The following is a 23,090-nucleotide window of genomic DNA, read 5'->3' as shown; positions in this document are numbered from 1 at the left end:
AGAATAAATGAAAGAATTACAGCGAGTGGTGGCCGAACACAAACTTAATACTTGGCACTCATGCTTTCGTGGTTTCCGATTCTGATTCCGATTCCCTCGAATCACTCACAGACCTCGGAAGGGGTCGGGACGGTAGAGGCTTAAGCACAAGACTTAGCCTGGTTAAGCTGACATGAAATCTTACGAGGGTAGATAATGAAAACTCACTCAAGCAGTGAACAGTCAACTTATGGTATTTAAATCCTGCATATTGATAAATTCGCACCCCCTGGAGGATAATTCGCACCCCTTATAGCGCGAATTATGGCAGGATTTAACGCCTTTTGAGTTTTGACGTCAAATCACGTTAAGAGGGGTGCAAATTTATCACCACCCTTAAATCCCCTCTGTTTGTTGCAGAAACTCCTGAAATGTGGAACAAGTTTCACAGGGGCAAGAAAAAAAAAGTTAAAAAAATGAGTTTGATTTGGTGGCCCAAATGAGGCAATTGGCCTGTATGCAGCCATCATAGGCCAACAAATGGGCGATTTTAAGGAAGAAGTTTGAGCAGAAAATGATCACCAATCATCATTCAATGGGTTGAAATCAAACCAATAGGGCAGATGTGATCTTTTTGGGTCTTCTTATCACGTAGACTCCCTTAATTTGTGTGTCTTTATTTCTCACTAATGTAACTAGATCGGTTAATTGAGGAGAAGAGGCAACTAATTGAGGACCAATCGAGGAGAAGATTAGAGAGCACCGCTTAAGATGGTTTGGACATATCCAACGTAAGCCTATGGATGCTCCAGTAAGAAGAAGCGACTCGTGCCAAATTGATGGAGTAAAAAGAGGTTGGAGCAGACCGAGAACAACTTGCGTAGAAACAATGAGGAAAGACTTGATAGCTAGGAACATAACAGAGAACATGACTTTAGATAGATTAGAATGGAAGAAAATGATCCGTAGAAGAACCCAACTAGAGCTAGGATTAGAGCCGGGTAGATTCCTGTCACCTTTTTCATCAAAATTTTCAAAAGGATTCATTTAGCTGGCCCCAACTAGTTTGGGACAAAGGCTTTGTTGAGTTGAGTTGAGTAACTAGATTGGTTAATTCCTGAAGAGTTATTAACAGCAAATGAAAACTCAAAAAAGTACTTTTTATGTGGCAAAGAGTCCCGTTATCAAAACCAGGGCACCAATTTGTCTAAGCGACCTCATTTGTATCTCACCACTGCCATCTCTGATCCGGACCGTTCATTTGATAAGCCTTGCTTTGAATCTCGTATGGCTCAAAAAAATAGCGCTGAATAATATGTATTTTTCTGTCGTTAACTATGAACTGTTGGTTATATGCAGTTTTGAATCTTTTGACAACAAAAAAATAGACGTAATTGGATGTTAGGATTGGACTATTGGTCTGATTTTTGGGCCACAAGAGGTCCAAATCAAGGGGACAGGTGGGATTAATAGACCACATTCTTGCCCAACAGATTTCACTCAATCATCCATAAGAAGGCAAGGATCCCCATATCTGTATGATTTCCGTCAAATCTCCTATATATCCACAGTGGGACCCAAATTCGTGCCTCACTACTAAGATACAAGCGTACGGCGGAGATATCTGCTCCAAATGCAGCTTCTGTTTGTCTCTACGGATATTTCCACTTCCCTCTTTTGTCTTGAGAAAATAGAGCCATCGGCAATTCCTCGCCATTTGATCGATATTTTCTCGGGGAAACGGAGAGAGAGTGATACGTATATGTTATGGTGTATCGGAGGAGTTGCAACGTAGTTATTGTAGGGATTTGCATTTTAGGTTTGTGGGTATGTGGTTTAGAGTCTTGGGTGTTGGTGTTTATTATATGTCATGTTAGTGGTAAGTGGGTTGATGGTGTGACATTCTCATTGTACTTATATTTAAGTTTATGTATTTCAATAAAAAGAGAAGAGAAGAGAAATTTTACAGCACAAAGGAAACTTTGTTCTTGGAGAGTCATGGTTCCTCTCGATTTGAACCACTAGGAGGTCCGGTTGTCTCGAATCAACCTCGCTCCCCCTCTTTTTCTATTTTTCGTTTGTTTATTTTCATTACGGCCGATTAGGCATGTACCAGAGAGAGAGATGAATTCCTCACCATTTGATCGATATTTTCTCGGGGAAATGGACCTAGAGAGAGAGAGATGAATTCCTCGTCATTTCCTCAGCGAAATAGACTCTAAATACAAAAGGCAGAGAGAGAGAGAGAGAGAGCCATGTTTTTCTTTCTGTAGCGCGAAAGGACAAGAAAAGAAGACAAAAGCATACTTTGATCGATTAAATTTCTATATAGTACGTTTAATTTATCTTTCCGAAGTATGTCAACTATAAGAAAATATTTGTTTCTTTTCTCTTCTTTTTGAATCAGAGACACCATTCTCTTATGAAAAAAAAAACCATTATCGATTTTTAAATGAAGGTTCTTCTCTCCCTTCGCAGAACTATATTATTATTATTATTATTTAGGATATAATCACTAGGAATGATCCTAGTGGTAACCATGGCTTGGTATGAGTAGTTCTTATGTTTTGGACATGACTATCTAAATATCAGTTTAAATCGAGGGTTTGTTCCCATTTTATGCCTATTTTTTGTCTTCCAATTCCTTGTAACGGGTTCTTATATGATGGAAACTGGAAAGAGTTACCAAATACATGTTGATATGTTTAAAAGCAAGGCTTGTTGATGGTATGAAGTCAGTTTTTCGGTGCAATCGTTGTGGTGTCTCCGATACAGGCATATCGGCTTTGTAAGCCAGTTTTAGTGGCAGTTTAAATTCAAATTAAGATAGATGTAAAATAGATAAAATAATGAAGGAATATATCAACAGTCAACATTAATTAGGTATATTTACGTTGACCCTTTTGTTCTTTTCTCTCCTCTGTCGTTTATTAAACTATTGCCTGCTACAGAATCTCTGTAACTGAAACCCTCCCCTCGAAAACCGACCACGTGCGACCCCCAAATGCCACGTAAGAAACTATACAGAATTCTAATTTGAACGACCCTGGAGCCAAAAGTGTCTCTTCGAACACACAGGAAGCTGACAGATGGACGGTCGAGATGAGTTGTTTGTTGGACTATCAGTATCCATCGGAACGATCTGAACCATTGAAGCTGTGATGTTATGGGAAATGGGCCCATCTATAGCACCGAATAGTAGTTTAAGAATGAGAAAAGTACGGAATTGGGGGAGGTAGTAATTACCGAAAATTTCGGATTTCGGTTATTTTTTAAATTAATCATCAAACATGGGTGATTCTTCAAAACAGCTGGAAAAAGACCCAATACCCTTCTGACATGATCATAGGCCTTGTATGTTGCCCTTCCTGACAAATTCACAACCCAACGTCAATCATTATCTTTAAAGTAATATTTTATTATTTCTCACTTCTCTTTTATTGAATATTTTATTCTTGTTTCAAACGTATCGAATATGCTGCCGGATTCTAGAGTATGCTGGTGGAATTCAGGAGTGCACCGGCGGGAATAATGGGTACGCCGGCGGAATCTCATACAGAGAGAAGTCGGTATTACTAGAAGACGCCACCGTTCCATATTGATGTCCACGTGTTGTGGATCCGATCGTCTATGCATATTGGCGACACCCAAGATTTAAACGAACCAAAGAGATTTTGGGTTCAAAGGAAAATTTCAAATCCAAACCAAACCAGTTGTGTATGGAGGCACCATCCTTCCAGAAAAAATTTTAACACGCGTAAAGCATCCATCCGTTTCTGGTTATTTCCGACGACAAGATAGAAACAAACACAAGGTTCTGTCGGCTCAAATGCACATTTAGACGAACCAAAATAAGCCTTGTGAAGCGCGCCAATTTAATGGGCACTAAATACATGGGGGTTTTGTATAATGAAAAAGGAAGTTGCAAAGAGATCTATGTTGATGTCAAAAGGGTATTGGGGTCTTTTTTTTCACCCGTTTTTTAAGAATCACCCATGTTTGATGATTAATTTAAAACGTACCCTAAATCCGTAATTTTTGATAATTGTAAGCCGCGTTCCTTACTTTTCCCTTTCATCCTCCTTAAGGCTCTGTTCACTTCTTTTCCCTGGTGATGTTTTCCCTGGACAACAGCCCTTTTTTTTCCTGACAAGACCTTGATAAGACAGAATTTCTGTGTTCACTTCTTTTCCAGGGAAAACTATTATCAGATGTGGAATTTCTTATTTAAAGGCTAAAAATGACGTGAAAATTGACTTTTTCTCTGTTACTTGAGATTTGCTTTCCGATTAAATATATCGGAAAGAGGCTTTCCAGGGAAAACAAAGCCTTTTCCTCTGGATTCCTTTTCATTAGGCTCTGTTCACTTCTTTTCCCCGGAAAGGAAAGGAAAGGATTTCGTTTTCCTTTCCTTTCCAGGTGACATGGCAGAAGGGAAAGGAATCCAGAGGAAAAGGCTTTGTTTTCTCTGGAAAGCCTCTTTCCGATATATTTAATCGGAAAGCAAATCTCAAGTAACAAGGAAAAAGTCAATTTCCACGTCATTTTTAGCAGTTAAATAAGAAATTCCACATCTGATAATAGTTTATCTCGAAAAAGAAGTGAACACAGAAATTCTATCTTGTTCAGGTCTTGTCAGGGAAGAAATAGAGCCATCGGCAATTCCTCGCCATTTGATCGATATTTTCTCGGGGAAACGGAGAGAGAGTGATACGTATATGTTATGGTGTATGGGAGGAGTTGCAAGGTAGTTATTGTAGGGATTTGCATTTTAGGTTTGTGGGTATGTGGTTTAGAGTCATGGGTGTTGGTTTTTATTATATGTCATGTTAGTGGTAAGTGGGTTGATGATGTTGCATTCTCATCGTACTTGTATTTAAGTTTATGTATTTCAATGAAAGGAGAAGAGAAGAGAAATTTTACAGCACAAAGGAAACTTTTTTCTTGGAGAGTCATGGTTCCTCTCGATTTGAACCACTAGGAGGTCGACTCGAATCAACCTCACAACCCCTCTTTTTCTATTTTTCGTTTGTTTATTTTCGTTACGGCCGATTACGCACGTACCAGAGAGAGAGATGAATTTCTGGCCATTTGATCGATTTTTTCTCGGGGAAATGGAGAGAGAGAGAGAGAGAGAGAGAGAGAGAGAGAGAGAGAGAGATGAATTCCTCGCCATTTGATTATTATTTTCTCGGGGAAATGGAGAGAGAGAGAGAGAGTGAGAGTTGGGGACACTACGTGAAAGAGAGCAATGTTTTTCTTTCTGTAGCGAGAGGACAAGAAAAGAAGACAAAAGCATACTTTGATTGATAAAATGTTTGTATAGTACTTTTAATTTATCTTTCGGAAGTATGTCAACAATAAGAAAATATTTGTTTCTTTTCTCTTCTTTTTGAATCAGCGACACCATTCTTCTATGAAAAAAACATTATCGATTTTTAAATGAAGGTTCTTCTCTCCCTTCTCATAACTTAATTATTTTTTTGATAAAGGATACAATCACTAGGAATGATCCGTTACTAGTAACCATGGCTTGGTATTGAGTAGTTCTTATGTTTTGGACATGACTATCTAAATATCAGTTTAAATCGAGGGTTGGTTCCCATTTTATGCCTATTTTTTTGTCGTCCAATTCCATGTAACGGGTTCTTATGTGATGGGAACATGGTTTAAAATTTCAGTTTCGGTACCGGTTTCGGTTTCGGACCCTGAAATTTCAAAATTTCGATCGAAATCTGGTACAAAATTCGAAACTAATATTTTATTCAATATTAAATTTCAGTGAAATATTAAATTAATTTTAAAAAAAAAAAAATTTTGGGTCAAATTTCGGAAAAACCGAAATTTCGGCCGAAATAAAACACTGTTTCGGGTTTTATTGATGGGAAGAGTTACCAAATACATGTTGATATGTTTAAAAGCAAGGCTTGTTGATGGTATGAAGTTAGTTTTTCGGTGCAATCGTTGTGGTGTCTCCGATACAGGCATATCGGCTTTGTAAGCCAGTTTTAGTGGCAGTTTAAATTCAAGGGATAATTACATTTACACCCCCTCTAGTTTCTGACACATCCACTTCCACCCCTATAGTTTAAAACGTGACAAATACACCCCTGTAGTTTCAATTTGTTTAAGATTTGCCCCCTCAGCTGAAGGTTCGTCCATAGATTAAAGGGTTAGGATGATCCGATGGAACTGATTTTTTGGGCACACCCTATCTATGTCAGGACCCATCAAATGAACACTTTGAATCATCCAAATAATGTGGGCCCATACCCGGATCCAAACACTACAAAAAAATCATCCAAATAATGTGGGCCCACATTGTTTGGACGATCCAAAGCGTTCATTTGATGGGTCCTGACATAGATAGGGTGTGCTCAAAAAATTAGCTCCAATGGATCATCCTAACCCTTCAATCTTTGGACGAACCTTCTGAGGGGGCAAACCTTAAACAAATTAAAACTACAGGGGTGTATTTGTCACGTTTTAAACTATAAGGGTGGAAGTGGATGTGTCAGAAACTAGAGGAGGTGTAAATGTAATTATCCCTAAATTCAAATTAAGATAGATGTAAAATAGATAAAATAATGAAGGAATATATCTACCAGTCAACATTTAGGTATATTTACGTTGACCTTTTTGTTCTTTTCTCTCCTCTGTCGTTTATTAAACTATTGCCTGCTACAAAATCTCTGTAACTGAAACCCTCGAAAACCGACCACGTGCGACCCCCAAATGCCACGTAAGAAACTATACAGAATTCTAATTTGAACGACCCCATGGAGCCAAAAGTGTCTCTTCGAACACACAGGAAGCTGACAGATGGACGGTCGAGATGAGTTGTTTGTTGGACTATCAGTATCCATCAGAACGATCTGAACCATTGAAGCTGTGATGTTATGGGAAATGGGCCCATCTATAGCACCAAATAGTAGTTTAAGAATGAGACAAGTACGGAATTGGGGAAGGTAGTAATTACCGAAAATTTCGGATTTCGGTTACCTTTTAAATTAATCATCAAACATGGGTGATTCTTCAAAAACAGCTGGAAAAAAACCCAATACCCTTCTGACATGATCATAGTCCTCGTATGTTGCCCTTCCTGACAAATTCACAACCCAACGTCAATCATTATCTTTAAAGTAATATTTTATTATTTCTCACTTATCTTTTATTGAATATTTTATTCTTATTTCAAACGTATCGAATATGCTGCCGGATTCTAGAGTATGCTGGTGGAATTCAGGAGTGCACCGGCGAGAATAATGGGTACGCCGGCGGAATCTCATACAGAGAGAAGTCGGTATTACTAGAAGACGCCACCGTTCCATATTGATGTCCACGTGTCGTGGATCCGATCGTCTATGCATATTGGCGACACCCAAGATTTAAACGAACCAAAGAGATTTTGGGTTCAAAGGAAAATTTCAAATCCAAACAAAACCAGTTGTGTATGGAAGCACCGTCCTTCCAGAAAATTTTTTAACACGCGTAAAGCATCCATCCATTTCTGGTTATTTCCGACGACAAGATAAAAACGAACCTAAGGTTCTGTCGGCTCAAATGCACATTTAGACGAACCAATATAAGCCTTGTAAAGTGCGCCGATTTAATGGGCACTAAATACAGGGAGATTTTCTATAATAAAAAAAAGAAGCTGCAAGGAGATTTATGTTGATGTCAAAAGGGTATAGGGGTTTTTTTTCGACCCGTTTTGGAAGAATCACCCGTGTTTGATGATTAATTTAAAACGTATCCTAAATCCGTAATTTTTGGCAATTGTAACCCGCATTCCTTACTTTTCCCTTTCATCCTCCTTAAGTACTTTTGAAATTGGTGGGCTCCACTTGCAACTACAACAATCCCATCAACCTGGTGGAGAGTCTAATCAAATGGACCCTTTTTTTTCTTTTAAAGATGGAGAATCTGACCACCATTCACGATCAATAGGTCAGAGCTGTAGAGGATCCTGATCGTTGGATCATATCTACCGTAGAGCCTGACCGGAACGGACATCTGTCAGTAATTCCTACCTGTTCGTCGGTTATCGAAAGGCATCTCTTTCGCGAGGGGTACGTGAAGAGGCGCGCAAAGCGACGGGCTTTTACTGTCATTTATTGGCAAACGAGATAAATAAATGAGACCGGAACAAATATCATAATTGGAGAAACCAATGAGAATGCCAAAAAAGTAATGATATGGGTGGAATTAACAAAAAGGAAGTCAGTACCATTTCGAACAAACAACCTCAACGGCACGGAGGTCATTAAAGAAGCCCTTCAAAAAAACAAAATGGGCTATGATAAATTCGCACCCCATGTAGGATAATTCGCACCCCTTTTGACGTTAAAGTCTGCCACAATTCATGTTGATTTCAACTAGATTAACACGACTCACGAGGTTCCGAACGGCCATTCTACACCACATTTATTAAGACAGGTGGCACAATGTCAGATATTAATGGGTCCCGTTTTCCAGATTTTCTTGTAAGCGATTGGGGTCATTATTGTCCCTTTTGGATTAGTTAAGGAATGATTTGAAGTCACCTCGCCACCTCTTTTTAATGGCAGGCCCACTACGGCATAGTGGGTCCCATCTCACATTGATCTGAACCGTCCGTGCCAATAGTGTCTATTTTTCGTTCGAATTGGGAGTTTTTATATGGTGTAATCCCTTATGCTGTGTTTGGTTGCCGGGTTTTTTTTCTTTTTGTTCCTGGGAGTTATGTGGGAGAAAAAAAATACCCTGGGAGATAGGTGGGGAAAAAAAGAGTCCTAGAAGTATCCTGGTAAAATAAAAATCCCATGTTTGGTTGACCGGATTATGGTGGGAAAAAAAAATCATTACCATAGGATGATCCCAACCGTCCGATCTTTAATGAACTACATATTATGGAAACCTCAATAGATCGGAGGGCTAAGATCATCCTATGGAGATGATTTTTGGGGAACAACCTGTTTATGTCGTATTCTATCACATGGACGGTTTGGATCATCCTATGATGTGGTCCGTACAGTACTTTTTCGGGTCTATAATAAGGGCTTCTTAGACCATATATTCAACGACAATGAGGACACATTATTAGATTTCAGGGTTACAAGATTGGCATGATATTTGGGAGATCAGTGATATAAACCAATGCATAAAAAACGGATGGTTCAGATCAATCTGTGTGGGACCCGATTTTACTAGTGATGTTTTTAGTCATTTGAAGAAAGTATTAGGGCTGTTTTTGTCATTCTAGTTTCCAAAGCTTGTAGCCACGTGCCATTTACTAAGATATGTGACGCCACGTCACATGGTGTGATTATGAACTTTTTCGTTCCCTGAAATGACATACCCTCCAGTTTCTTAAAATGACCTACTTATCCTTCGATTACTTTCTTGTGTCTATGTGAACATCAGAACATGAAAGCATTGAAATTTTCTTCCTTGTATTAGCCAATTTAATAAATGTTAGGGCTATTTTAGTCCTTTTAATTTCCAATAAACCATGTTTTAAAAAGCAGAAACAATGAGAGGAAAACACGCCCTTTAAATAACCTTTTACAGAAAACGAGGAAGCACGCCCGACTACACAAATGCCTCTCCTTTTCCCCTTCTCACATCCGTTGAGATAAAAACGGGCGTTCTTCTCAAAACCCCTTCAAAAAACCACTCTGAAAACCACCACCTCACACTGAATTTAAAAAAAAACCAGAGCTTTCAAAGAAGAAAGAGGTAAAAAATGTCGATAAGGAAACAGAAATGGCATCCACCTCCACCTCAAACACCTAGAATCCTCCACCTTCCCATAAGAACCAGACGCTCTAAAACAACCAAAATTTTAGCCGGAAAACCACTTTCCGTCAAGGAAACGGAAAACGAACGTAATCACAGAGGGAAGCTCGAGGCGCTTTTTGATCAGGAAAGAGCATTTTCTCGCACGGTTCCGGTCGTTTTCTTCAACTCTGGCACTTGCGAGAGGAGACAACGCGTAGACGGTGGAGAGAATCATGAGATCGGTGTAGAACTCGAAGAGAAGTGGAAGATCCAGGCGGAGATTCTTCGAGCAGAGTGTAATTTTTTAAGGATGGAAAGAGATGTTGCGTTGAAGAAATTGGAACAGAATCGGAAACATATGGAAAAAGCCTTAAAATCCGCTGTAGAAACCCTAATTTCGGTTGGTATTGGCTTTTTTCGGCTTTTTTTTTACGTTTCCGGCTGCTGATAAAATCAGAGATGTGATGATCAGATCTTAGAAGATCTGTTACATTCTAACAAATATTATCGATTTTCTCAATGATTTTTCAATGTTTTGCTGATTTTAGGGGAGGAGGAAGATCTGCGAAGAAAAAAACGCAGGGATTCTGCTGGAGGAAGAGATCGAGCATCTGGAAGAGAAAATCGAGGAGTTGCAGAGAAGATCGGGACTTAGAGATATCGAGCACCGAAAATGTAGTAATTTTGATAAGCAGGCGGAGATTTTCCGTCGTCAGCTTGAGAAACTCGGATCGATTTGGGAGGAGAGGAAATGCGTACAGGAGATTCGAGAAATGGCTGAGGCAAGTTTGAGAATCGATAGGAGTAGCAGTTTTGAGAAACATCTCGTTTCGGATCGGATGATCCGATTCTCTGATGTAAGAATATGATCCGAATCATTCATACATTTTCTCATTTTCCAGTTCTCAATCGAGATTTCATTTTTTTTTTCCCTCTATTTTCTTTTCGCAAAATCTTTCCATTTCTTGTGTTCTATTCTTTTCTCTGTAATTAGATTTCGACTCTTTGATTTTATTTTATTTTTTTTAATTTTTTTGTGAAGGTTGAGATTATTAGGAGGAAGATGGAGGGTTTGACGAAGGGGATGATGGAGAGGATGGAGGAGTACGGATGCATGCTATCTGTTACAAGCAGCAGCTCTACTGCCAGCTCTGCTTCCACTTCCAGGAGAATCGAATTGCCTGAAACAGAAATCCGGCCCACATGCAAGGTGAACAAAGTATAGATAAAAGTACAGAACAATAAATAAGGAATTTTTATTTATACTCCTTCCTTTAAGTAGGTACACCAATTTATATTTATACTCCTTTCTTTTGGTAGGTACACACTTGCCCTGTCTTTATTTCTTCATTGGCTGATACAATTGGAGCTCTAATAATTAATATTGTGGGATTTGCTAGGGACTTTATCAAAAAGGCATTTTGCGGCTGGTTGTTGCATGATGATAGAACAGTGACATAGGCTAACTTTGCAACAGATTTTGTCTCATTCATTTAATTCATCTGCCGTGGCTGCTCTCTCATGAAACAGTCAGCTGCGAAATGCCTTTCTGTGAAAGTCCCTCGCAAATCCCCAATATGGTTGGTGGTCGCATTTTATTTTAAGTATTAGAAAGTATTAATTATTAGACAAGTGTTTGTGGTTGCATTTTATATAAAAAATTAGAAAGTATTAATTATCACCCTCACGCGTGCCCCTTACCCTTAGTTACAGGTCCCATCCCTTACCCTTAGTCACGGAGCACATTCTTTGTCGAACTCTTGGTCCTTGCACGGCCTACGCTTCTGGTGCACAAGGTTTTATACCTGTTTGGTTGGCAAGAAGAAAATACGACAACCTCATACTATCTTTGGCAAGCATGAGTCTCACAGAGACTGAAGAACGTTTTCTATTTACACTTGGTGTGTGTGTGTGTGGTGGTGGTGGGTTTTGGGTTTTTTTTTTTTTTTTTTTTTTGGGGGGGGGGGGGGGGGGGGAGGGGGTGTTTGTTGCGGGGGCACTAATTTACACTTTTCTTGCATTGGGGGGGGGGGGGGGGGGGGGCGCTTACTATTACTGGTGTTCTTGAACGCCAGTAAATGTAGTTGTGCCTTTTAGCGGCGTTTGTGAACGCCGGTAAAACCTTCTTTTGTTCCCGTGATAAAAGGGTTTTTGCAAGTCATTGGGGGGCCGTGGCCACCCCCACTCTCTATGAGGCTCTCCGCCCTGTCGTATATACCTACATAGAGTATGTACTTTGAACAACACTATTGTTTACCTATGTATACTTTGAACGGAATTTTCTAAGAAAGTTCTCTCTTATATCTGATATCACTGAATTTTTGTATTAATTATTTGAAGGGACTTGTTAGACAATTTCACGGAAAGCCATTTCGCAGCTCGTCCCCCCTAAAAGTTAGTCGATAAGTTTTAAAGGCAAAGGAAAACTTTAAAGGGGGTGAACAATTCTCATAGAAACCGTTGGGGAGGGAGGGAGAATATCATTTCCTTTATAAATTTATGGAGCATTAATTATTAGAGCCCCAACTGTACATCTTACTTGGAAGGACAGTGTACATCTTACTTGGCAGGAACATAAAGGATACGAGGTACATACTACCGTGTACCTCGTATTGGCACTAATATATTGGCACTACGATGTTTTGATACTTGCACATAAAAACACCCCGAATTGACCCCCCTTTTTTCACTATAGCCGAGTTTTACCCAACCAAGACAATAAAAACTCGGTCCACTTGCCTGGGTTAATGGAGATAGACCTTTTTTTTATTCTTGACCCACTCTAATATACTTTGCGCTGCCTGAGTTCTCGTTTAGAGTCTTAAAAAACAATGGTCATAAGACATAACAGATGATGTAGAACGCATGGCGTTGAACAAGTCTTTTATTTTTTATTTTCTATTTTCGTCATTTTATTTGTAGTATTTTTTTAGGGCATCAAATCTTGTTCCTTTGGCACGATTTTGGTGTTTTTAGAAAGGTTTTTCGATTACCGCTCAAGATTACGCGATTTGGACTTGATTTGGCTAAGTTATAGGCATTTTACGGATATGGTATAGGTAGAGTACGGGATTACTATTTTAGGAATGTTTGTCATGTTTCTACATTTTAATTTATGTTGCTTTAGGTAGAAGATTGAGAATAATGGTTAGGAAAGTATTTAGGGTTGCTATTCTTGAGTTTTGACTCTATATTATGTAATGGCATGAGGAAAGAAAGGGGAGATTGAATAAAGTTTATTTTTGGGCATCACTTGTGAAGAGAGCATTGGCTCTTTCACTTGCGTGAAGGAGCTTCGCTCTTTTCACATTTTATATTGGAGTTTTTCTCCAACCCGTGGCATGGGTTTTCAAACCCCCATGAGATTATTTTAGTTGATGCCTGTGTTTATCTCCATCTTGTGTTGCCGCTCCACGCTCCCTGTGTCAACAGAGAAGGGTATCAAATCTATTTTAATTATTTGTTTGCAGAATTGCAGGTGATCTGATGGATAAGATCATGTAAATAATGCATTTTTTTTTTTTTTTTTGCTTTTAGCATGGTCCATGGTTTTTTATCCATTGAATGGTGTCCAAGATCATCGGTTTCGACGTCTAATTAGTGTAATTTTTGCGATATGGCTCAGTCCGGCGTGTTAGGCCTGTTAGATGGATGGTCAAGATTTATCGGATCTGATCATTAATCCTCCGTAATCCTTTAAGAAGCATGGAATGAATATGGTGATGGTGTTCGTTTGATCTTCTGGGACTAGTCTTGCCCATTGCGTCTTTCTTTTTGGTAACCGTAATTTATATAAGTGCAGGTTTTTGCTTTGTTTTGTGTTTACAAAACTGTGGAGGTAATGGGTGTAATTCTTTTCATTTAATTTGCAGGGGGGAGAGAATGAGGCGTGTTCAGGGAGGTGTAAGTCGATTGTGAGGAAGATTGTGGATCAGGTACGAGCTGAGACGGAGCAATGGTCTCAGATGCAGGAAATGCTCCTTCAGGTTAGAGAGGAGATGGAGGAATTGCAGGCTTCCAGAGATTTCTGGGAAGGTCGAGCCCTTGACTCTGATGACAGGCTCCAAACCATCCAAATCAATGTAAGCTATCTCCCTCCCTCTCTCATACACAGACACACACTTTGGTTTGAGTACTGCAGCTCCTGCCATTCTATTTCCGTATCAGGAAACACAGTTACAAAATTCGGATAGGCAAATTTCTGAAATTGTTTGGAGAGTGGAAAGAATTCAGAAGGGCTCATTTGCTTTCCAATGTTTAAATAATCTTGAGTTTCTCACATGATTTACATATAATATTTGAGAAATTGACATTATTCATGAAATTCGTGTTTAATTCTGAAATATCACATTTAACTCATATAAAAGAATTTTGAATGATTTGGGAATTTTTAAAATTTAACAATGGACATTAAAAAAATTCAGGATTTTTTCAAGATTTTTTTTTAAATGTTCAAAGATTTTTGTAATTGTCTGTGTTCCAGTTTGATCGACACTAATCATCCCAATTGATGAACTTCTGCCTGTTGTAAACCCACATTCCAACTTTGTTAAAAAGTTTATTTCTGGTCTTCAAATGTCTTCCGCTGGAACTGCTGTCCGACTCTTCCTATTAGTATTTTCCCTCTCCAAAAAGTCTAAGGGGCCGTTTGGATACGCGGATTTTAGAATCCAGATTTTTAGTTTGAAAACAGTGTAAAAGATGGTCCATGATCAGGCTGCTGCATGCTGTCCTGGCAGCATTTCTTGGATTTTAAGTGAGAAAATCAGCTTTTAGAAACCTCTCCCCCATCATGAGATTTCTAAAACCTGGTTTTCTTACTTAAAATCCAAGAAATGCTGCTAGGACAGCATGCAACAGCCCCGATCATGAACCCTCTTTTACACTCCCATTTCCTGCTCTTCTGATCTGAAATTCTGTATTTTCGCCTGAGCTGATCCCACCTGCATCCCTTATTCTGAATGATTTTGAATCAGTATTAACATCTTCTAATTTGCTGCAGCTCCATCCCCCCTCCTGTCCCCATTTGTCAGATGATAATGTCAACATCCTCTTTTTCTATCCCTTCTTTAGCCAACTTGTCCGCAGCCGCATTTGCTGACCCTCTAATGATGGAATTGAGATTTAATGATTTATACAATATCCTTTATTTTTTGTTATGATGTTGGTGATCTTCCAAGGACCTATAGACTTGTTGGCTGCCTGGGATATGGTGTTTGTAGAGTCTCCTATAATCAATTGTCCAAGCCGGGGCTGTGCGTATCATCTTAAGCCCCACTAAAGGGCTTTTGTTTCTGCCTCGTTTGCATAATACTCCCGCCAAACCAAAATACGACAATAGCCGTTTTGAATCTCGAATAACTCCTATACCAGCCCTACTGATCCTTTAGAGCTGCCATCGAAGTTCAGTTTTAGCCAACCTACCGGAGAGGGACTCCCAATTGGGAGGAATTTTGCACTGCTTTCTTTTCTGTCACAACCACGTACCATTCTTTGAGAATGTCTCCTACACTGTAATTGGATCCCTTCTTTCCTTTTTTTAGCCCATAGAATTAGATCGACGTTGATGTCATTGATGATTTTACTCCAGCTATTCTTTTCCCCCCCTTTAAAAATGCGATTTTCTCTCTTTCCATATGTACCATACTATTGCATAGCTTCGTTCTCTGAACGGCGGGCCGCCACTCCAGCTTTGCAACACTCTTGTGATAGATATCTGAAAACCCCACAATAAACCAAAGCTCTTCTTGATAATCCCCTGCCAGAGGTGCTAGGAGAAGGGGATATTTTATCTCCAGAATTTCCAATTTGTATTCCACTGAGTAATGTAAATTGCATATGCCTCTTTGACTCTATCATCGCTCAACTATCAATATGGTGTGTTTCAGATGCAAGAGTGGAGACAGAGAGCTGAGTCCTCTGAGAAGAAGGTTACTGAATTGCAGAAACAGATGTCCAAGCTACAGAGTGAGCTTGAAAAATTAAGGACAGAACCATCCAACCAAGCCTCTCCCAAAGCACTGCGAGATATTCAGAACCTGGAACTTGTGAGAATCAAAAGGTTACAGAGATCATTTGAAAAGGAGAAAGAGAAACGCGTTTTGATCTGTCGCTTGAAGGAGAACCCTCAAAACCGCAAGCGGAGTGAAGACAAGGATGAGAAGAGGCGAGTATGCTCAGACATTCCAAAGCGAACTCCTTTCCAAGATATAGGGAATTCTTCCTCCCCATTAATTAGGCAGAGCAGAGCAGTACCCCCTTTGTATTCTCCTGACCTTTCCACATTGGAGATCCTTTGAAGTGTCAATGTGAAGTGAAGATGTGGGAGAGAAACATGGAAACCATTGTATCCTTTGGAAGACAAGGATATGAGGTGAAAAAAGTGAGAGGGTAAAACTGACTCGTAAGACATGATTTAAACACTGCAATCCAAAGAAGGATGTAATGCAGAGGGTACACAGGCATGTGAGCTTCAAATTCTCAATGATACATGATCTTTGAATGTATGTAAGTTTTCTCTCTTTGGTTTCAGTGCTATTGAGTTCTTCACATGCTTGCAATTGTTCCGCTGATCTTATTATTGTTATATGTATGTAAGCTTCTCTATTCGATCTATAAGATGTTTGTTTTTTCTTACACCTACAAATATCATTATCTCATCCAGTAGATTGATGACTCTCCACAGGCCGACATTATTTTCTTTGACCCATGACACAGTATTGGAAGAAGAAAATAAATGTGATGACACAGTATAGGAAGAAGAAAGTAAATGTGGTGCTGCAGCATGTGTGCATCCTTAGAGGAGAAAATTTTCAGACTGAGATTAAGTTACAAATCCTTCTCTCCATCTACTCAAAACTCAAAAACTATATTTTTTTACATAACCCAAAAATGTTGCTCCCCAAAGAATATAAATGGCCAATAACATTGTAAAGAAGTATATAGAAACTACTACCTTGGTCATAAATCAGTCACCAACAAAAATACAAAGCATCTATAGCAAGAATGGGGCTGTAGATGGGCATTGGGAGCAGAGAGTGTGAACTTTACAGCACCTCTTTACCACATAAGAACAACAATTTGGCCAACATGACAAGCTTACTGTAGATGACAGTAAAATGCCGTTAGATAAACCATAAAGCCGCTGGTAGGCCTAGTCACTTGACTTGATTCAGTTTGACTGTGCCCCGAGAGTGTTTCTTCCCATCATCTTAAACATCTCCCAAAGAACTCTTAGCTTGGTCAATTTACAGAGCGATGGCTGTAGACTGAGAATTCTTCAAGGTTGTCGCCATACTTCTCCCGGTGTTTTTCATTATTGTGTTGTTGGATGATCAAGGCAGAGGCTTTAACTGAAAAATCTGAACCCGCAAGTATGTCACCAAGGGGACCCAGTTCCGGAAACTCTTGCCATTCATCCATTCCCGTCGTCAATACTGAACTCCCTCGCCCCGCAAGACCTACTATAAAGAGTGAGTAATGCTCCTCCAATTTGTTTAGAGTGGCCACCGTCTCTGGCCCATTGGCCACATACCTGTTGAAATATAAATGATTAAATAACACCAACTCTTTACAGCTTAAGCTTTTGGAGTAATTGGTTCTTTCAAATTGTATCGGCAGGTCCTGGGTTCAAAACTCACAAGCTGTTATGTGCATAAATGGGTCCCACCTAGTAGAATAAATTAGTTTATATTTCGTGCACTTTCTCTCTCGTTGTTTGGTATGGATAGGAATATTAGAGATAGAGGCTATCTAAGATTGGTCTGTTAAAAGTTTTAGATGAAATGGTAAGTGTGTTTTTCCCTCTATAAATAATATGTAGCTAGTCTTTTTAATTTAATGAAGAAACTTGTTTGAGAAATCATGTCTTTGTATAAAAAGGAGGATTGATCCTTCCCTCGAAGTGGATCAAGGGGCTGATCTTCCCTCTAAGAAGATCAAATCCATTACGAACCGATTTAGGTTCTTAACACCAGCCCAAAAACAGAGGGGCCGCGCGTGAGTGGGAGTGTTGAAGTATAAATGATTAAATAACACCAACTCTTACAACTTAAGCTTTTGGAGTAATTGGTTGTTTCACAATACCTTTCGAAATAGGCAACTGGCCCATTTTTTACGTGTCTATCATTGAACTCGGCCAAGAACTGATCATCGAGGTCCGTCTCCTTTTCCATGATTCTGGCACTGCCCCCGTCTGTACTAAATTCAGTGTCGGGATCTTGCATTAATCTGATGGCTGTGAGTTTGACTCCAGGGTGGTAGGCCATGCGGCTTGCGTAGGCCATGGCTTCGCAGTCATCGCACCCACCAATGAATATGACGGCCACTTGGTGCGATGCGTAGGCGGCCGACATCAGGTTGGTCCCACCAAGGCCGCGGTCCACTAGAATTCCCACCGAGCAGGGGGCACTTTGAAGCACCTATGTTCAGCATCCATCAAAGAAAATGAGCACAATAGTAAGAGTGAAAACAGTCAGAATTCAGTACAATTTCATGGAAATTCAGCAAATGTTTAGGAATTGTTCCACAAATTTTCCATTTGGACCACATATATCTAGTATACATAATACTTTTTCTCCTAAAAAATGCAGATGGTTAAGTACATGTGTTTGAGTTCAGTTTTTCCTTTTTACTATGAGATGTGATGTCAACACTCCCTTTTTCTAGTTGGCTGGTGGGAATACTTTGAGAAAATTAAAAGCTTTTAAAACCTTAATAATAAAGTACAAAGAGTGGAGTGCTAGTATTTAGAGTGGATATCAATTCTCTTATTAGGTTGTGAGTTCAGTTTTTCCTTTTTTTTACTAGGGATGTTGCATTGGAATCGAGAAAGTTCTGTGGAGTTTATAATTGCAAAGAAGGAAGGAATCAAAGTAGTGGCTTCGGCGTCTCGAGGTACTTCTTTGACGGCCACAGGTAGTTTACTTCCAAGCCTCGCCTTATATATGAGTTTTGGCAATGATGTTGGCCCGAAGGAGCCTTAAGCACTTGTACAATGCTAGTCAAGGCCCCGAATTAGTCAGAGTAACGAGTGGGAGGGAACTCAATTCATAAGGGAACTAGCACACCTGAACTTTATCGAACCCTGGTGTTAGCGCGGTTCAGACAGGGCTCTTCTTCTAGCAATTAGATATGACTCATAATAGGAGGGAGATTGATCTATTCCTCTTAGCTTAACCATACAGTAGGCTTAGGCTTAATTACTTGACCCTCCAAGATGTGGTACACTATATATCAGATTCAAGAGCTAAGGTCCTCGAGAAAGAACCTTCAGAGAGAAGGTGGAAGAAATTCATACCCTTTTGTTCACATCCCTCAACGCCGAGTGGTCCTCCATTGTGCCATCAACCATCAGTCTCCGGTGGAAGGGCAAGATGATGAACACAGCCATCACATCCCGTGCCCCATTGAACACATCTGCGTGCATGTTCTCGTAGGATGAGAGTGCTAGCAGCCGTCGGATCGTCACCCCCTCCCCACTCTCCTGCACATACTCCTCTAACACAGACGTCATTTGATCCCTCATCCCTGTTATCGCCTCATCGTTCACTGTAACACCTTCAATGCCCTCCCTATATGTTAGTGTGGAGCTTCCAGTGAGCTCGATCATGTCCATAGCATAGACGGTGAGTGGGGCCGAGTGGGTCCCGCCTCGGGTGGCCTCAATGAGGTTGATGGCCGTGGGCAAATTGTGGGGGCCATAGAGACACACCACAATTCGGAGATCTTTCGAGGGGTTGTGCCATTGGAGTGCCATCTCTCCGTCTAAAGCTCTGTTCTTTGCTCGCCGCACGATCATCGCTACCACCAGAGGGGTGTTTACCACAGAGAGAAGGATATGTAGTAAAATCACCAGGAAGGTGTGCTCAGTTATCGTCTCATTCTGCAATGAAGCCAAAGGAAAGTCTACATAGCTTAGTAAAAGATGAAAGAAAACTTTTTCATAAATCACTTTTCGACCAGTTCGGCCATTGTGTGTTTGGATTGCCGGAATCAGAAATTAGAAAAGACAAGCTAACTTTGTGCAATTACTAAAACATGCTAGTGCAAATATCAGTAGCCAAAATTTAATTTAAAAATATCCTATTTCAACTGGGGCGGAATCAGAATCCATCTCTTTGGGTGGGAGACAAATTCTGGCATTCCTCTCAATTTCCAGCCCGATATCAATTTTGCCCTCTTGATTCAGTTCTTTTTTTTGAACCAAATGCCGGAATTGGACAAATTTATAATCAGATTCCGATTCCGATTCTAGTGCCTGATTCCGACAATCCAAGTGTTCAAAGCATAGTCTTTAACTAGGCTACATACATGGTTCCATCACTTGGTTCGAGTTTTCCAATGTTTGTTTCATACACTTAAAAAGTGTAAATGATCAAATGACACCAACTCTAACAGCTTAAGCTTCTGGAGTAATTGGTTTGTTTCACAATCATGTATGCTTACTTGCAACCCATCTAAGGCACATAAAATGTGGTAATGCCCCTTCAAGTTCATGAGCAAACCCATCCCCAATCCCTCTGGCAACTTAAACCCCATCCGACAAGTGACAATGGCGATTCCTATGACTTTTCCGACGGTCCCCATCACGATGAAGCTCAGTAGCTTCTGCCACGACGATACTCCCCCAGACCCCTCTTCATTTTTCTCAATCTTCTGCCACATTTTCATCTGCACTCGACGGCCAACGAAGACGAAAAAAATTGGGAGTAAAAGTATTCTCAAAACAAAGTTAATCTTGCTAACCAACTGCCTTGACAGCCTCCCTTCCCTTGGCAAGGCCAATCCTACAATAAACGCGTTCAATGTCCCACGGTACCCTGGAATGATCCCAATCGCCCAAATGAAAAACACAGTAGTGAATGTAAGAACGAGGTGTGTTCCTTTCATGTGCTTCCCTTCTGGGTTCTCATTGTTGACCCAGAAGAAGAACCGAGGCATCACTTTACGAATGAGGACAGTTTGGAGAAAAAGTGCAATGACAATTGATATAACTCGGGCCATGTTCAATACTGGTTTCTTTTTTTTGTCGACTGTTACGAAGTCAGTAGAACTGGTGAAGATGATCCAGGTACACATGAGGAGGGTTGAAGTCATGTCGTTGTGGATGCTCGCCCCAATTACGAGTCTACCTGTTGAAATATAAATGATTAAATAACACGAAATTTATCAACTTAAGCTTTTGGATTAATTGGTTGATTCACATGGTATAGAGTAGTTGCCTACGGCCATGTTCAAAACCGAACAACTCCTTGATATTAAGTCCACGGCCAACCCCCCCAAAAAAAAGGGTCACACATGTGGGAGAGTGTTATAAATGATTAAATAACACCAGCTCCAAGGTCGTGTTCATTTGAGATTATTCCAACCGATTGTGAGTCCAAAACCGATTATTGGACTCAAAATTAAATGTAAAGTTGAGTCCAACTGGTTGCGAGTCCAAAACCAATTATTGGACTCAAAATTAAACTTAAAGTCGGGTCCAAATGATTGGTTCTGGACTCACAATCTATTGGCTTAATCTTAAACGAAGATGGCCTACCAATTATTGCACTCAAAGTTAAACGTAAAGTTGAGCTCAATAATTGGTTTTGGACTCACAATCAGTTGGCATAATCTTAAACGATTTGGGTCTAAGCTTTTGGAGTAATTGGTTGTTTCACATGGTATCAGAGCTACTGCCTCACGGCATGCCCTGTGTTCAAAACCCCCCTAATTAAAAATCAATGCTTGTGGGGGGAGTGTTGAAAAATAAATGAATAAATAACAATAGCCCTAACAGTTTAAGCTTTTGGAGTAAATGGTTGTTTCACACTACCGATTTCACTCTTGCCCATTTTCAACTCAGTGATGAGGCGAGTCAAGAGGGGCGAAGCGGTGTTGGCGAAGACGAGGACTAGGGAGATGGCGGTTATGGGGCTACGCATCTCAGGTATGAAATTGGCTGTGGGTAATACGGTACAGACCATTGAGATGACAATGGTGGATATGGTTGATGTGTATCCTATGATGGCTTCGCGTCCTGGCCTGCGTAGAATGGATTCGGGGTCCATTTCGAGGCCTAACACAAACATGTAGCACCCCATTGTGTACTCTGATATGGCTTCTAAGAGTTGGTTAGCGTGATTTCCCACAAGTGCTTCTAACAATGGTGTGTTACCAATAAGCAATCCTATCTGCAAATATTGGAAGAGGAAGAGAGGAGTGTCATTAACTCATCATATATCAAAATATATCTTATTATAGAGTTGCACCCATAGAGATTTTATGACAGAATTAAAAATAACTTACAAGGGCTTCTGAGATCATGCGAGGCTGGCCTAAAAGTGCTAGGAAAGTATGGAGGAGTCGACCGGAAAAATACAAGCCGAGAATGGCAAGGCCCATCATGTATGGTTGCCTGTGTTTGTGTTTATTCAATTCTTCCCCGCATTTGTCGAATTTCTCACTTATTTTATCGCCATCACGTTCAATAATCACTCTTCCTCTCCTTGTATTCTTTTTCTTCTTCTTTTTAGTAATCCCAAGATCAGAGATTGTGTTTTATTTTCTCTTTCTTTTGAATCACAACAACAGAGAGAGAGAGAGAGAGAGAGAGAGAGAGAGAGAGAGAGAGAGATCTTTTGTTTCTTATTTTTCTGGTGGACCGGGTTTGTAGTTTTTGTGAGGATTGAGCATGGTTTGACTGCTACTTTGTGGTTTGCTTACAAAATGTCAGCAATTTCGAAGTATTACCAAAGATGCCATCATAGAAACACAACCAAAGAAAATGCCCGATTACCCTAATCGTTTTACCCATCAAGCCTCGTTTATGGTTAACAATGAAAACCTATGCAGTTGATTTTTATTGCCTTTAAGTCTTTAACAACCATTGGGAACAACTCACCCATTGTTTTCACCCCTTTTGTTTGTCTTTTCATGATAGTAAACAACTACAGCTAACAAAATAGGTTATGTTAGTCATTTATCAAAGAAATAGGAATTTTTTACCTTAAAACTTATAATTAATAGATCGGAAAAGTGTTTCTTATCTGGTCCATCGACCAAAAATTGAGTGGGCCCACGCTGCTTGGGTGTTGCAAACCATTCATCTGATGGGCCCTAACATAGATAGGGTGTGCCAAAAAAATCATGTCCATAGGATCATCCTAACCCTATGGAGATGGTTTTTGGGCACACCCTATCTATGTCAACACCCATGAGATGAATGGTTTGCATCACCCAAACAGCGTGGGCCCGCACTATTTCTAGTCAACGGACTAGATAACTTATCTAGTTCGACGGACAAGGAAATGTGAGCCCTTAATATATATAGGGATTTGCTAGGGCTGTTGTCTTCATCCACAAGG

General features: G+C 40.0%; 2 protein-coding genes across 2 annotated transcripts; one reads left to right on the top strand and one right to left on the bottom strand.

Annotated features, from left to right (window-relative positions):
- The first annotated feature begins 9,534 nt into the window (after positions 1-9,534).
- Positions 9,535-16,377, top strand: LOC143860402 (myosin-like protein). The gene is made up of 5 exons (XM_077371011.1): positions 9,535-10,141; positions 10,290-10,598; positions 10,784-10,951; positions 13,614-13,823; positions 15,630-16,377. Exons 1-5 carry the CDS (start codon positions 9,707-9,709, stop codon positions 16,038-16,040), a joined length of 1,533 nt encoding a protein of 510 aa, XP_077227126.1. The 5' UTR covers positions 9,535-9,706; the 3' UTR covers positions 16,041-16,377.
- Positions 16,378-16,590: 213 nt separating this feature from the next.
- CHX28 (cation/hydrogen exchanger 28) lies at positions 16,591-22,867 on the bottom strand. The gene is made up of 6 exons (XM_077357859.1): positions 22,033-22,867; positions 21,560-21,917; positions 20,188-20,873; positions 19,040-19,624; positions 17,827-18,161; positions 16,591-17,275 (listed from the first exon to the last, which is right to left on the bottom strand). Exons 1-6 carry the CDS (start codon positions 22,129-22,131, stop codon positions 16,984-16,986), a joined length of 2,355 nt encoding a protein of 784 aa, XP_077213974.1. The 5' UTR covers positions 22,132-22,867; the 3' UTR covers positions 16,591-16,983.
- Between the last annotated feature and the right edge of the window lie 223 nt (positions 22,868-23,090).

Source organism: Tasmannia lanceolata, unplaced genomic scaffold (genome assembly GCF_043159265.1).
Source record: "Tasmannia lanceolata isolate RefF3 unplaced genomic scaffold, GAP_Taslan_0.1 ptg000003l, whole genome shotgun sequence".
Taxonomy (NCBI): Eukaryota; Viridiplantae; Streptophyta; class Magnoliopsida; order Canellales; family Winteraceae; genus Tasmannia; species Tasmannia lanceolata.
Note: the sequence above shows the minus strand (reverse complement) of the source record. Positions and strands in the feature narration are given on the sequence as shown.

Bases quoted from the DNA above. Each gene is read 5' to 3' on its own strand.
- LOC143860402 (XM_077371011.1), top strand. From the start codon at position 9,707: ATGTCGATAAGGAAACAGAAATGGCATCCACCTCCACCTCAAACACCT. The intron at 10,599-10,783 runs GTAAGAATATGA...TTTTTTGTGAAG, and splicing joins GGATGATCCGATTCTCTGAT to GTTGAGATTATTAGGAGGAA. The intron at 13,824-15,629 runs GTAAGCTATCTC...GGTGTGTTTCAG, and splicing joins TCCAAACCATCCAAATCAAT to ATGCAAGAGTGGAGACAGAG.
- CHX28 (XM_077357859.1), bottom strand. From the start codon at position 22,131: ATGATGGGCCTTGCCATTCTCGGCTTGTATTTTTCCGGTCGACTCCTC. The intron at 20,874-21,559 runs GTAGTGTGAAAC...ATATTTCAACAG, and splicing joins AATGGGCAAGAGTGAAATCG to GTAGACTCGTAATTGGGGCG. The intron at 19,625-20,187 runs GTAAGCATACAT...GCTTCATTGCAG, and splicing joins GTGCCTTAGATGGGTTGCAA to AATGAGACGATAACTGAGCA.